This window comes from Oryzias latipes, chromosome 17 (assembly GCF_053564925.1).
Source record: "Oryzias latipes strain Hd-rR chromosome 17, Olatipes_Hd-rR_3.1".
Lineage (NCBI taxonomy): Eukaryota > Metazoa > Chordata > Actinopteri > Beloniformes > Adrianichthyidae > Oryzias > Oryzias latipes.
In genome coordinates this window covers 36,456,474-36,470,595 of record NC_136253.1, presented here as the reverse complement: position 1 = coordinate 36,470,595, position 14,122 = coordinate 36,456,474, and the positions used below count along the sequence as shown (strand labels likewise).

Here is a 14,122-nt window from a genome sequence, read left to right as displayed (position 1 = left end):
GATGGATGATGGGTAGGTGGGTAGATGATGGGTAGGTGAGTGGATGGATGGGTAGGTGGGTGGATGATGGGTAGGTGGGTAGATGATGGGTAGGTGGGTGGATGATGGGTAGGTGGGTAGATGATGGGTAGGTGGATGGATGGATGGGTAGGTGGATGGATGATGGGTAGGTGGGTGGATGATGGGTAGGTGGGTGGATGGATGGGTAGGTGGATGGATGATGGGTAGGTGGGTGGATGATGGGTAGGTGGATGGATGATGGGTGGGTGGGTGGATGATGGGTAGGTGGATGGATGGATGGGTAGGTGGATGGATGATGGGTAGGTGGGTGGATGATGGGTAGGTGGATGGATGATGGGTAGGTGGGTGGATGATGGGTAGGTGGATGGATGATGGGTAGGTGGGTGGATGATGGGTAGGTGGGTGGATGATGGGTAGGTGGGTAGATGATGGGTAGGTGGGTGGATGGATGGGTAGGTGGATGGATGATGGGTAGGTGGGTGGATGGGTAGGTGGGTGGATGATGGGTAGGTGGGTGGGTGGATGGGTAGGTGGATGGATGATGGGTGGGTGGGTGGATGATGGGTAGGTGGGTGGATGGATGGGTAGGTGGATGGATGATGGGTAGGTGGGTGGATGATGGGTAGGTGGATGGATGATGGGTGGGTGGGTGGATGGGTAGGTGGGTGGATGATGGGTAGGTGGGTGGGTGGATGGGTAGGTGGATGGATGATGGGTGGGTGGGTGGGTGTGTTTCTATGAATGTCACAGATGCCTTTAGTAGAAACAGACCCATCAACAGTGTAGGGAGTAACTAGAACTGTGTAACGGCGTTACATGTGAAGTAACAGTAATCTAATGGAATCATTTAAATGCTTTATGTCTGTAGCAGCTGAGGAAAATATGACATTTATGCCGGTAGTTTAACTGGCAAAGTAACTGGAGTGGTTACTGTGCGGAGTAACTAATTACCTTTAAGATGCAGTTACTGAGTTAGTAACTCGATTACTTTTTGAGCGATATAACTAGTAACTCACTTTATAAAGGAAGGTTCGTTTGTGGGTGGTGCGTTTAAGGTTCGATCGTTTTTCTCAGCTTCAGACATGTTGACACGTGACACGGTGACTGAACTCCGACTTGTTAGGTGTCTACGGGCTGTCTGACGGTATCAGGTCACGCGGACAGAACCCACAGATGTTTGTTTGGACGTTACCGTCGTTAGAAGCGGCAGCGGCGAAACTAACATGGGACCGCAAAGCTCTCAAAAATAACGTCAACTCTCTGACCAATGACGTGGCAGAGAGTCTGTCACGTGACAGCCAGTTCAGTAAATCAGGACTGACTACAGTAGCTGGAAGTCATTTCTGGTCGCGCAGAGTCGGTCCTTGGTCCGGTTCTCCAGGAGAGGTTCCTGGTCTGGTTCCGGATCTGGGTCCTGGTGAGGTCTGTCCGGGTCTTCCTGCGCTGCTCCGCCATGGCTGGTGAGTTTGACTCCGTAAAGCTGCGGGTCCGGTCGGATCACCATCAGAGCCCGACCCGGTCTCTCGGGGGGGGTGGGGGGTGTTACCAGCGGGCTACCTCTGCGCGCGCGTGCAGCACTTCCCATTCATCTGAACCGCTGTGTCATTGTTGTTTAGTGAGGTTTAAAAACGAAAGGAAAAACATGTGAGATGAACGGACGTCTGATCCGGGTCAGCAACCACCGGGACCAGAAGAAGCAGACGAGACGAGGAAGAACTTTCAGAAGAAGATCGGAGACTAAAGATGAGGATGAGGAGGTGGAGCTAGACAGCAGAGGATGCAGGTGTGGGTGTCTCCTCTGGAATGAGGAAAGCGGATCTGGTGGTGGAATGAAGAAGTTCAGGAGTTTGTTTGGAGGAAGCGGTTAAGAAGTTGAGGGAGGTTTACTGCAGACAACCACAGACCTTCGGTTTGGAGATGCTTCTGGAGGTCCGAAGGAGCTGCAGGTCTGGAGTCTAGACTGGATCCAGGGAGGAGCTGCTGTTTGTATGAGGAAGTCTGGAGCAGCAGAGGAGAACGCTGGACAAGGAGGACAGCTGATAGATAGTGGTGAGATGTTCTGTAGATGTGACGGTCCAAGGTGGAGGTGGGACTACGCCTCTCCTGGTTTCCATGGTGATGGACAGACTGACAGTTGAGGTCAGACAGGAATTTCAAAGGATCATGATGTTTGCAGATGACACTGATCTTTAGTGAGAGGAGGGAACAGGTGGAGGAGCATCTGGACAGGTGGAAGAGCATCTGGACAGGTGGAGGAGCATTTGGACAGGTGGAGGAACATCTGGACAGGTGGAGGAGCATTTGGACAGGTGGAGGAACATCTGGACAGGTGGAGGAGCATCTGGACAGGTGGAGGAACATCTGGACAGGTGGAGGAGCATCTGGACAGGTGGAGGAGCATCTGGACAGGTGGAGGAGCATCTGGACAGGTGGAGGAGCATCTGGACAGGTGGAGGAGCATTTGGACAGGTGGAGGAACATCTGGACAGGTGGAGGAGCATCTGGACAGGTGGAGGAGCATCTGGACAGGTGGAGGAACATCTGGACAGGTGGAGGAGCATTTGGACAGGTGTAGGAGCATCTGGACAGTTGGAGGAACATTTGGACAGGTGGAGGAACATCTGGACAGGTGGAGGAGCATCTGGACAGGTGGAGGAACATTTGGACAGGTGGAGGAGCATCTGGACAGGTGGAGGAACATCTGGACAGGTGGAGGAGCATCTGGACAGGTGGAGGAACATCTGGACAGGTGGAGGAGCATCTGGACAGGTGGAGGAACATCTGGACAGATGGAGGAGCATCTGGACAGGTGGAGGAACATCTGGACAGGTGGAGGAACACCTGGACAGGTGGAGGAACATCTGGACAGGTGGAGGAGCATCTGGACAGGTGGAGGAGCATCTGGACAGGTGGAGGAACACCTGGACAGGTGGAGGAGCATCTGGACAGGTGGAGGAACATTTGGACAGGTGGAGGAGCATCAGCAGCAGAGTATCTGAGTGTGTAGGGAGGAAGGAACACAGGAGGAGGTTCTAGGGAGCAGACAACAGGGGGGGGGGGGGGGGGGGGGGGCTCTTAGGATTTCAGGTGCAGAAGACTGTGGTGGGAGCATTCATGTTGCAGATGTGGAGGTGGCAGCAATCTGAAGTAAATGTACCCCTCTTGTGTTTTTCAGTCTTTCCTGGAGGGGGGCAGCTGGACTTTGGGCTTTAACAGGATCCTCGGGACCCCTGTAAAGGCGGCAGCTCTCCCAGCGTCTAGGATGATCTCGAGGAGCAGGAGCGCCAGCAGTGCTGGGGGGTCACCGGGCAGTGCTGCCTCTGAGGCTCGGTCTGTGGGATCCACCAGGACCTGGGCGGCAGGGGGCGGGGGGAGGAACCCCAATCCCCATTACAGCATGGGGGCTTCGTCCCTCCTGACGGGGGCTCCAGGGCTGGATCCAGACTACGTCATGCAGCTGGTCAGTGATGTGCGGGGCTTTGCTGGAATACTGGTCAGTCTGAAGGGCGCTTTCCAGCATGAGGGTAAGTACGGGGGGGGGCATGTGAGGTTTGGGTTCTGTTGGGTGGAGGCGGGGGTGCGGCGAAAAGAAAAACGTCTCCTCCAGCATCAGATTAAAAGCAGATGTTTGAGGTTTGGGTCTGGAATGTTTGGCGTTCATGTTGATCTTCAGCTGCAGAGCTTCTTAAAGCAACAGCTCCTCCTAGAACAGCTCCCCCTAGAACATCTCCCTGTGGAACAGCTCCTCCAAGAACAGCTCCCCCTAGAGCAGCCCCTCCTAGAACAGCTCCTCCTAGAACAGCTCCCTGTGGAACAGCTCCTCCTAGAACAGCTCCCCCTAGAACAGCTCCCCCTAGAACGACTCCTCCTAGAACAGCTCCCCCTAGAACAGCTCCTCCTAAAACAGCTCCCCCTAGAACAGCTCCTCCTAGAACAGCTCCCCCTAGAACAGCTCCCCCTAGAACGACTCCTCCAAGAACAGCTCCCCCTAGAGCAGCCCCTCCTAGAACAGCTCCCCCTAGAACAGCTCCCCCTAGAACTGCTCCTCCTAGAACAGCTCCCCCTAGAACAGCTCCCCGTAGAACAGCTCCTCCTAGAACAGCTCCTCCTAGAACAGCTCCCCCTAGAACGACTCCCCCTAGAACAGCTCCCCCTAGAACAGCTCCTCCTAGAACAGCTCCCCCTAGAACAGCTCCCTGTGGAACAGCTCCTCCTAGAACGACTCCTCCAATAACAGCTCCCCCTAGAGCAGCCCCTCCTAGAACAGCTCCTCCTAGAACAGCTCCCCGTGGAACAGCTCCTCCTAGAACGACTCCTCCTAGTACAGCTCCTCCTTTAACAACTCCTCCTAGAACAGCTCCTCCTAGAACAGCTCCCCCTAGAACTGCTCCTCCTAGAAAAGCTCCCACTAGAACAGCTCCCCCTAGAACATCTCCTCCTAAAGCAGCTCCCCCTAGAACGACTCCTCCAAGAACAGCTCCCCCTAGAGCAGCTCCTCCAAGAACAGCTCCCCCTAGAACTGCTCCTCCTAGAACAGCTCCCCCTAGAACATCTCCTCCTAAAGCAGCTTCTCCTTGAACAAGTCCTCCTAGAACAGCTCCTCCTAGAACAGCTCCCCGTGGAACAGCTCTTCCTGGTACAGCTCCTCCTTTAACAACTCCTCCTAGAACAGCTCCTCCTAGAACGACTCCTCCTAGTACAGCTCCTCCTTGAACAACTCCTCCTAGAACAGCTCCTCCTAGAACAGCTCCCCCTAGAACTGCTCCTCCTAGAACATCTCCCCCTAGAACAGCTCCTCCTAAAGCAGCTCCTCCTTGAAGAGCTCCTCCTAGAACAGCTCCTCCTAGAACAGCTCCTCCTAGAACGACTCCTCCTGGTACAGCTCCTCCTTTAACAACTCCTCCTAGAACAGCTCCCCCTAGAACTGCTCCTCCTAGAACAGCTCCCACTAGAACAGCTCCCCCTAGAACATCTCCTCCTAAAGCAGCTCCCCCTTGAACAACTCCTCCTAGAACAGCTCCCCCTAGAGCAGCTCCTCCTAGAACAGCTCCCCCTAGGACTGCTCCTCCTAGAACAGCTCCCCCTAGAACAGCTCCCCCTAGAACTACTCCCCCTAGAACAGCTCCCCCTAGAACTACTCCCCCTAGAACAGCTCCCCCTTGAACAACTCCTCCTAGAACAGCTCCCCATAAAGCAGCTCCCCCTAGAACAGCTCCCCCTAGAACGACTCCTCCAAGAACAGCTCCCCCTAGAGCAGCTCCTCCTAGAACAGCTCCCCCTAGGACTGCTCCTCCTAGAACAGCTCCTCCTAGAACAGCTCCTCCTAGAACAGCTCCTCCTAGAACGACTCCTCCTGGTACAGCTCCTCCTTTAACAGCTCCCCGTAGAGCAGCTCCTCCTAGAACTGCTCCTCCAAGAAAAGCTCCCCCTAGAGCAGCTCCTCCTAGAACAGCTCCCCCTAGTACTGCTCCTCCTAGAACAGCTCCCCCTAGAACAGCTCCCCCTAAAGCAGCTCCCCCTAGAACAGCTCCTCCAAGAAAAGCTCCCCCTAGAGCAGCTCCTCCTAGAACAGCTCCCCCTAGAACAGCTCCTCCTAGAACGACACCTCCTAGAACAGCTCCTCGTAGAACAGCTCCCCCTAGAACTGCTCCTCCTAGAACAACACCTCCTAGAACAGCTCCTCCTAGAACAGCTCCTCCTTGAACAGCTCCTCCTATAACAGCTCCTCCTAGAACGACTCCTCCTAGAACAGCTCCCCCTAGAACAGCTCCTCCTAGAACAGCTCCTCCTAGAACAGCGCCTCCTAGAACAGCGCCTCCTAGAACAGCTCCTCTTAGAACAGCTCCTCCTATAACTGCTCCTCCTAAAACAGCTCCCCGTGGAACAGCTCCTCCTAGAACAGCTCCTCCAAGAACAGCTCCCCCTAGAACAGCTACCCCTAAAGCAGCTCCCCCTAGAACAGCTCCTCCAAGAAAAGCTCCCCCTAGAGCAGCTCCTCCTAGAACAGCTCCCCCTAGTACTGCTCCTCCTAGAACAGCTCCCCCTAGAACAGCTCCCCCTAAAGCAGCTCCCCCTAGAACAGCTCCTCCAAGAAAAGCTCCCCCTAGAGCAGCTCCTCCTAGAACAGCTCCCCCTAGAACAGCTCCTCCTAGAACGACACCTCCTAGAACAGCTCCTCGTAGAACAGCTCCCCCTAGAACTGCTCCTCCTAGAACAACACCTCCTAGAACAGCTCCTCCTAGAACAGCTCCTCCTTGAACAGCTCCTCCTATAACAGCTCCTCCTAGAACGACTCCTCCTAGAACAGCTCCCCCTAGAACAGCTCCTCCTAGAACAGCTCCTCCTAGAACAGCGCCTCCTAGAACAGCGCCTCCTAGAACAGCTCCTCTTAGAACAGCTCCTCCTATAACTGCTCCTCCTAAAACAGCTCCCTGTGGAACAGCTCCTCCTAGAACAGCTCCTCCAAGAACAGCTCCCCCTAGAACAGCTCCTCCTTGAACAACTCCTCCTAGAACAGCTCCTCCTAGAACAGCTCCTCCTAGAACAGCTTCTCCTTGAACAGCTCCTCCTATAACAGCTCCTCCTAGAACGACTCCTCCTAGAACAACTCCCCCTAGAACAGCTCCTCCTAGAACAGCTCTTCCTAAAACAGCTCCTCCTAGAACAGCGCCTCCTAGAACGACTCCTCCTAGAACAGCTCCTCCTTGAACAGCTCCTCCTATAACAGCTCCTCCTATAACAGCTCCTCCTAGAACGACTCCTCCTAGAACAACTCCCCCTAGAACAGCTCCTCCTAGAACAGCTCCTCCTAGAACAGCTCCTCCTAAAACAGCTCCTCCTAGAACAGCGCCTCCTAGAACAGCGCCTCCTAGAACAGCTCCCCCTAGAACAGCTCCCCCTAGAACAGCTCCCCCTAGAACAGCTCCTCCTAGAACGACTCCTCCTAGAACAGTTCCTCCTTGAACAGCTCCTCCTATAACAGCTCCTCCTAGAACGACTCCTCCTATAACAGCTCCTCCTAGAACGACTCCTCCTAGAACAACTCCCCCTAGAACAGCTCCTCCTAGAACAGCTCCTCCTATAACTGCTTTTCCTAGAACAGCTCCCCGTGGAACAGCTCCCCCTAGAACATCTCCTCCTAAAGCAGCTCCTCCTTGAACAACTCCTCCTAGAACAGCTCCCCCTAGAACAGCTCCCTGTGGAACAGCTCCTCCTAGAACGACTTCTCCAAGAACAGCTCCCCCTAGAGCAGCCCCTCCTAGAACAGCTCCTCCTAGAACGACTCCTCCTAGTACAGCTCCTCCTAAAACAGCTCCCCCTAGAACAGCTCCTCCTAAAAACAGCTCCCTCTAGAACAGCTCCCCCTAGAACGACTCCTCCAAGAACAGCTCCCCCTAGAGCAGCCCCTCCTAGATGAGCTCCTCCTAGAACCACTCCTCCTAGTACAGCTCCTCCTAGAACAGCTCCCCCTAGAACATCTCCTCCTAAAGCAGCTTCTCCTTGAACAACTCCTCCTAGAACAGCTCCTCCTAGAACAGCTCCTCCTAGAACGACTCCTCCTAGTACAGCTCCTCCTTGAACAACTCCTCCTAGAACAGCTTCTCCTAGAACAGCTCCCCCTAGAACTGCTCCTCCTAGAACAGCTCCCCCTAGAACAGCTCCTCCTAAAGCAGCTCCTTCTTGAAGAGCTCCTCCTAGAACAGCTCCTCCTAGAACAGCTCCCCCTAGTACGACTCTTCCAAGAACAGCTCCCCCTAGAGCAGCTCCTCCTAGAACAGCTCCGGACTGCTCCTCCTAGAACAGCTCCCCCTAGAACAGCTCCCCCTAGAACTACTCCTCCTATAACAACTCCTCCTAGAACGACTCCTCCTAGTACAGCTCCTCCTAAAACAGCTCCTCCTAGAACAGCTCCCCCTAGAACAGCTCCCCCTAGAACTACTCCCCCTAGAACAGCTCCCCCTAGAACTACTCCCCCTAGAACAGCTCCCCCTTGAACAACTCCTCCTAAAACAGCTCCCCCTAGAACAGCTCCCCCTAGAACAGCTCCTCCTAGAACGACTCCTCCTAGAACAGCTCCTCCTTGAACAGCTCCTCCTATAACAGCTCCTCCTAGAACGACTCCTCCTATAACAGCTCCTCCTAGAACGACTCCTCCTAGAACAACTCCTCCTAAAACAGCTCCCCCTAGAACAGCTCCTCCTAAAAACAGCTCCCTCTAGAACAGCTCCCCCTAGAACGACTCCTCCAAGAACAGCTCCCCCTAGAGCAGCCCCTCCTAGATGAGCTCCTCCTAGAACCACTCCTCCTAGTACAGCTCCTCCTAGAACAGCTCCCCCTAGAACATCTCCTCCTAAAGCAGCTTCTCCTTGAACAACTCCTCCTAGAACAGCTCCTCCTAGAACAGCTCCTCCTAGAACGACTCCTCCTAGTACAGCTCCTCCTTGAACAACTCCTCCTAGAACAGCTTCTCCTAGAACAGCTCCCCCTAGAACTGCTCCTCCTAGAACAGCTCCCCCTAGAACAGCTCCTCCTAAAGCAGCTCCTTCTTGAAGAGCTCCTCCTAGAACAGCTCCTCCTAGAACAGCTCCCCCTAGTACGACTCTTCCAAGAACAGCTCCCCCTAGAGCAGCTCCTCCTAGAACAGCTCCGGACTGCTCCTCCTAGAACAGCTCCCCCTAGAACAGCTCCCCCTAGAACTACTCCCCCTAGAAAAGCTCCCCCTAGAACTACTCCCCCTAGAACAGCTCCCCCTTGAACAACTCCTCCTAAAACAGCTCCCCCTAGAACAGCTCCCCCTAGAACAGCTCCTCCTAGAACGACTCCTCCTAGAACAGCTCCTCCTTGAACAGCTCCTCCTATAACAGCTCCTCCTAGAACGACTCCTCCTATAACAGCTCCTCCTAGAACGACTCCTCCTAGAACAACTCCCCCTAGAACAGCTCCTCCTAGAACAGCTCCTCCTATAACTGCTTTTCCTAGAACAGCTCCCCGTGGAACAGCTCCTCCTAGAACAGCTCCCCCTAGAACATCTCCTCCTAAAGCAGCTCCTCCTTGAACAACTCCTCCTAGAACAGCTCCCCCTAGAACAGCTCCCTGTGGAACAGCTCCTCCTAGAACGACTTCTCCAAGAACAGCTCCCCCTAGAGCAGCCCCTCCTAGAACAGCTCCTCCTAGAACGACTCCTCCTAGAACAGCTCCCCCTAGAACGACTCCTCCAAGAACAGCTCCCCCTTGAACAACTCCTCCTAAAACAGCTCCCCCTAGAACAGCTCCCCCTAGAACAGCTCCTCCTAGAACGACTCCTCCTAGAACAGCTCCTCCTTGAACAGCTCCTCCTATAACAGCTCCTCCTAGAACGACTCCTCCTATAACAGCTCCTCCTAGAACGACTCCTCCTAGAACAACTCCCCCTAGAACAGCTCCTCCTAGAACAGCTCCTCCTATAACTGCTTTTCCTAGAACAGCTCCCCGTGGAACAGCTCCTCCTAGAACAGCTCCCCCTAGAACATCTCCTCCTAAAGCAGCTCCTCCTTGAACAACTCCTCCTAGAACAGCTCCCCCTAGAACAGCTCCCTGTGGAACAGCTCCTCCTAGAACGACTTCTCCAAGAACAGCTCCCCCTAGAGCAGCCCCTCCTAGAACAGCTCCTCCTAGAACGACTCCTCCTAAAACAGCTCCCCCTAGAACAGCTCCTCCTAAAAACAGCTCCCTCTAGAACAGCTCCCCCTAGAACGACTCCTCCAAGAACAGCTCCCCCTAGAGCAGCCCCTCCTAGATGAGCTCCTCCTAGAACCACTCCTCCTAGTACAGCTCCTCCTAGAACAGCTCCCCCTAGAACATCTCCTCCTAAAGCAGCTTCTCCTTGAACAACTCCTCCTAGAACAGCTCCTCCTAGAACAGCTCCTCCTAGAACGACTCCTCCTAGTACAGCTCCTCCTTGAACAACTCCTCCTAGAACAGCTTCTCCTAGAACAGCTCCCCCTAGAACTGCTCCTCCTAGAACAGCTCCCCCTAGAACAGCTCCTCCTAAAGCAGCTCCTTCTTGAAGAGCTCCTCCTAGAACAGCTCCTCCTAGAACAGCTCCCCCTAGTACGACTCTTCCAAGAACAGCTCCCCCTAGAGCAGCTCCTCCTAGAACAGCTCCGGACTGCTCCTCCTAGAACAGCTCCCCCTAGAACAGCTCCCCCTAGAACTACTCCCCCTAGAACAGCTCCCCCTAGAACTACTCCCCCTAGAACAGCTCCCCCTTGAACAACTCCTCCTAAAACAGCTCCCCCTAGAACAGCTCCCCCTAGAACAGCTCCTCCTAGAACGACTCCTCCTAGAACAGCTCCTCCTTGAACAGCTCCTCCTATAACAGCTCCTCCTAGAACGACTCCTCCTATAACAGCTCCTCCTAGAACGACTCCTCCTAGAACAACTCCCCCTAGAACAGCTCCTCCTAGAACAGCTCCTCCTATAACTGCTTTTCCTAGAACAGCTCCCCGTGGAACAGCTCCTCCTAGAACAGCTCCCCCTAGAACATCTCCTCCTAAAGCAGCTCCTCCTTGAACAACTCCTCCTAGAACAGCTCCCCCTAGAACAGCTCCCTGTGGAACAGCTCCTCCTAGAACGACTTCTCCAAGAACAGCTCCCCCTAGAGCAGCCCCTCCTAGAACAGCTCCTCCTAGAACGACTCCTCCTAGAACAGCTCCCCCTAGAACGACTCCTCCAAGAACAGCTCCCCCTTGAACAACTCCTCCTAAAACAGCTCCCCCTAGAACAGCTCCCCCTAGAACAGCTCCTCCTAGAACGACTCCTCCTAGAACAGCTCCTCCTTGAACAGCTCCTCCTATAACAGCTCCTCCTAGAACGACTCCTCCTATAACAGCTCCTCCTAGAACGACTCCTCCTAGAACAACTCCCCCTAGAACAGCTCCTCCTAGAACAGCTCCTCCTATAACTGCTTTTCCTAGAACAGCTCCCCGTGGAACAGCTCCTCCTAGAACAGCTCCCCCTAGAACATCTCCTCCTAAAGCAGCTCCTCCTTGAACAACTCCTCCTAGAACAGCTCCCCCTAGAACAGCTCCCTGTGGAACAGCTCCTCCTAGAACGACTTCTCCAAGAACAGCTCCCCCTAGAGCAGCCCCTCCTAGAACAGCTCCTCCTAGAACGACTCCTCCTAAAACAGCTCCCCCTAGAACAGCTCCTCCTAGAACAGCTCCCCCTAGAACAGCTCCCCCTAGAACGACTCCTCCAAGAACAGCTCCCCCTAGAACATCTCCTCCTAAAGCAGCTTCTCCTTGAACAACTCCTCCTAGAACAGCTCCTCCTAGAACAGCTCCTCCTAGAACAGTTCCCCCTAGAACAGCTCCCCCTAGAACATCTCCTCCTAAAGCAGCTTCTCCTTGAACAACTCCTCCTAGAACAGCTCCTCCTAGAACAGCTCCCCGTGGAACAGCTCCCCCTAGAACAGCTCCCCCTAGAACATCTCCTCCTAAAGCAGCTTCTCCTTGAACAACTCCCCCTAGAACAGCTCCCCCTAGAACAGCTCCTCCTAGAACAGCTCCCCGTAGAACAGCTCCCCCTAGAACAGCTCCCCGTAGAACAGCTCCTCCTAGAACAGCTCCCCGTAGAACAGCTCCCCGTAGAATAGCTCCCCCTAGAACAGCTCCTCCTAGAACAGCTCTCCCTAGAAAAGCTCCTCCTAGAACAGCTCCCCGTAGAAAAGTTCCCCCTAAAACAGCTCCTCTTAGAGCACCTCCCCCTAGAGCAGCTCTCCGTAGAACAGCTCCCCCTAGAACAGCTCCCCCTAGAACAGATCCTCCTAGAACAGCTCCCCGTAGAACAGATCCTCCTAGAACAGCTCTCCGTAGAACAGCTCCCCCTAGAACAGCTCCCCCTAGAACAGATCCTCCTAGAACAGCTCCCCGTAGAACAGATCCTCCTAGAACAGCTCTCCGTAGAACAGCTCCCCCTAGAACAGCTCCCCCTAGAACAGCTCCTCCTAGAACAGCTTCTCCTAGAACAGCTCTCCGGTTCTTTCTGAATCCCATCTCTGACCATCAGAACAATCATCGGGGGGGGGGCTGGAATTCAAACAAGCTGGCCTCCTTCATGGAGTCAGCATCTTTATTAGATGTTTATCTTTAAATGGGAGGGGTCCACTCCTGCTGAAGCCTGAAGGCCGCCCGTCTGTGGGGGCGAGTAGTTCGGCATTCCTCTGGCTGGAGGAGGCGGTCCCTGCGAGCGCCCTGGCTTGCAGTGAGCACGCTGTTGCTGGAGGCTCCACAAAAACGTGCACGGTTTTCCCCCACGAAACCTTTCAGGTATTCCCATGGGGGGGGGGGGGGCAGTAAATGTTGAACTTCTTCAGAAATCAGTAGATTGGAATGTTTGAAATCCAGAATGTCAGTGAGTGACAGTCGACGGCAGAAAGACGCATCGTTCTTTAGGATGGGCGTGGCTCTCACGGACGGACCTGACTTCCAGTTTTCCTTTGGATCCAAATACAGATTAGACCTTTCAAACCGGTAGAAACAGCCCAGACCTCAAAGCTCTGCAAAGATGACAGTTCTGATCAGAAAGTGGACAAACTAACGGCTAGGATCTCCATTAGATCAGAAGATTGAAGACCTTTTGACTCAAAAACTGAACTTCCACGTTTCTTTTCTAAGCTGGGCAGTTCCAGACAGGCGAGTTTTAGTTTGGTTGAACAGTTTGATGTAGCGTCACAGTGAGTAAAGCTTCATGAATCTGCTCTCTTTTGGACAGATCTGCAGCTATTGTTCAGCGATAGTTTTCATCTGAAGGAATGTGGTTTTGCAGACGGATGTGTGTCACTGAGCTCTTCACTTCCTCATACTCTGAAGGATCCCAGTCCAACCTGCTCCCTCTGCTTTAAGTCCACACAGAAAAGCATTTGCAAACCCACCAGAGGGCTTCACCGCTGACTCCAAACCGGACTCAACCGCTGTGCTCATGCCCAAAGCTTTACATGCACATTCCGGCGTGTGGTGTTTGTGTTCACGTTCTCCAGCTGCTCTGGCTCATTCTGGACGTCTTTTCAGGACTTTCAGCTTCACAGACAAGGAAAAGTAACGCTGGTTTCTCCGCAAAGGTCACGAGACCCTAGACCAGTGTTTCCCAACCAGTGTGCCGTGGGAAATTGTCCTCATTAACTGATCTAAAAACATTTTCCATCTCCAGGATATCAGCTCTGTGTTCATCCAAACAGGCCCTGATAAAACACTGAGGAGTTAGGAATATGAAAGATCGTAAAATACTTTTTTCTTTGTTTATTTGATTCTATTAAAGACATTTTGATCAGAATGACGGTACTGTGATTTAGCCGTAGCTTCAGCTGTTTTAGGAAAAGTCCCGCCCCTTTAACTGTCTCTGCCAATCATTCTTGAAGGCTTAATCACATGTCATCAGTCTGACCAATCAGAAGTGGTTAAAGTCTTCACTTCCTTGTTCTGATTCTGCTCATAAAGTCTCTCAGTTCCAACAGAAATACCAGCTAAAGCTCCTCTTTAGCGGTGTAGCTTTCCACAGAATCCGGTGTCAGACCGTGGAACAAGAGAACAAAACAATGAAGCCCAGAGAAGAGAGTCTGTCTGCCATCACTACATCTCCCATGATGCATTGGGTTAAAGTGACAGCGTCTCAGCGTAAAATGAGTCTTCCTTTGACGTCTTGAAACCACAACGAACACAATAACAGTTTTTAAATTTTCTAACTTAACTTTTATTCCATCTTTTAGAATAAAACAGCTGCAGCTTCCAGCTTTTTCTGCCACAATTATCACAAAAATGCACATGAGATCATGGAGGGACTGCAGATCAATACAGACTATAGAGTTTCTCCGTTTTTTATTTTTTGGATGCTGGTGTGCCGCGGGATTTTTGTCGAGGTTAAAGTGTGCCGTGGCTCAAAAAAGGTTGAAAAACACTGATCTAGAGCACAGCCCCAGACAGGACTGAAGCTTTCTGGTGTCTGGAGCAGCCAGCGACACTCCAAAAGCTAGCCTGACATAGGTGGGACAGCACAACTGCAGCCGTTCAAGCAGGAAGCTGCAATGTAGATCTGCAATGTAGAGCTGTAATGTAGATCTGTAGAT

General features: G+C 53.1%; 1 protein-coding gene across 3 annotated transcripts in view; it reads left to right on the top strand.

Moving 5' to 3' along the window:
* Nucleotides 1-1,186: 1,186 nt before the first annotated feature.
* The window catches only part of LOC101172644 (rho GTPase-activating protein 29), a 31,349-nt gene continuing 18,413 nt past the window's right edge, over nt 1,187-14,122 (top strand). Inside the window, exons 1-2 of one of the 3 annotated variants that reach the window (XM_023964851.2) lie at nt 1,187-1,481; nt 3,197-3,545. In XM_023964851.2, coding sequence (XP_023820619.1) covers nt 3,284-3,545 — 262 coding nt within the window. In that variant the 5' untranslated portion in view covers nt 1,187-1,481; nt 3,197-3,283. Of the gene's footprint in view, nt 1,482-3,196; nt 3,546-14,122 lie in introns of those variants that run through there. The other 2 variants (XM_023964852.2, XM_078935429.1) reach the window with 2 other exon arrangements.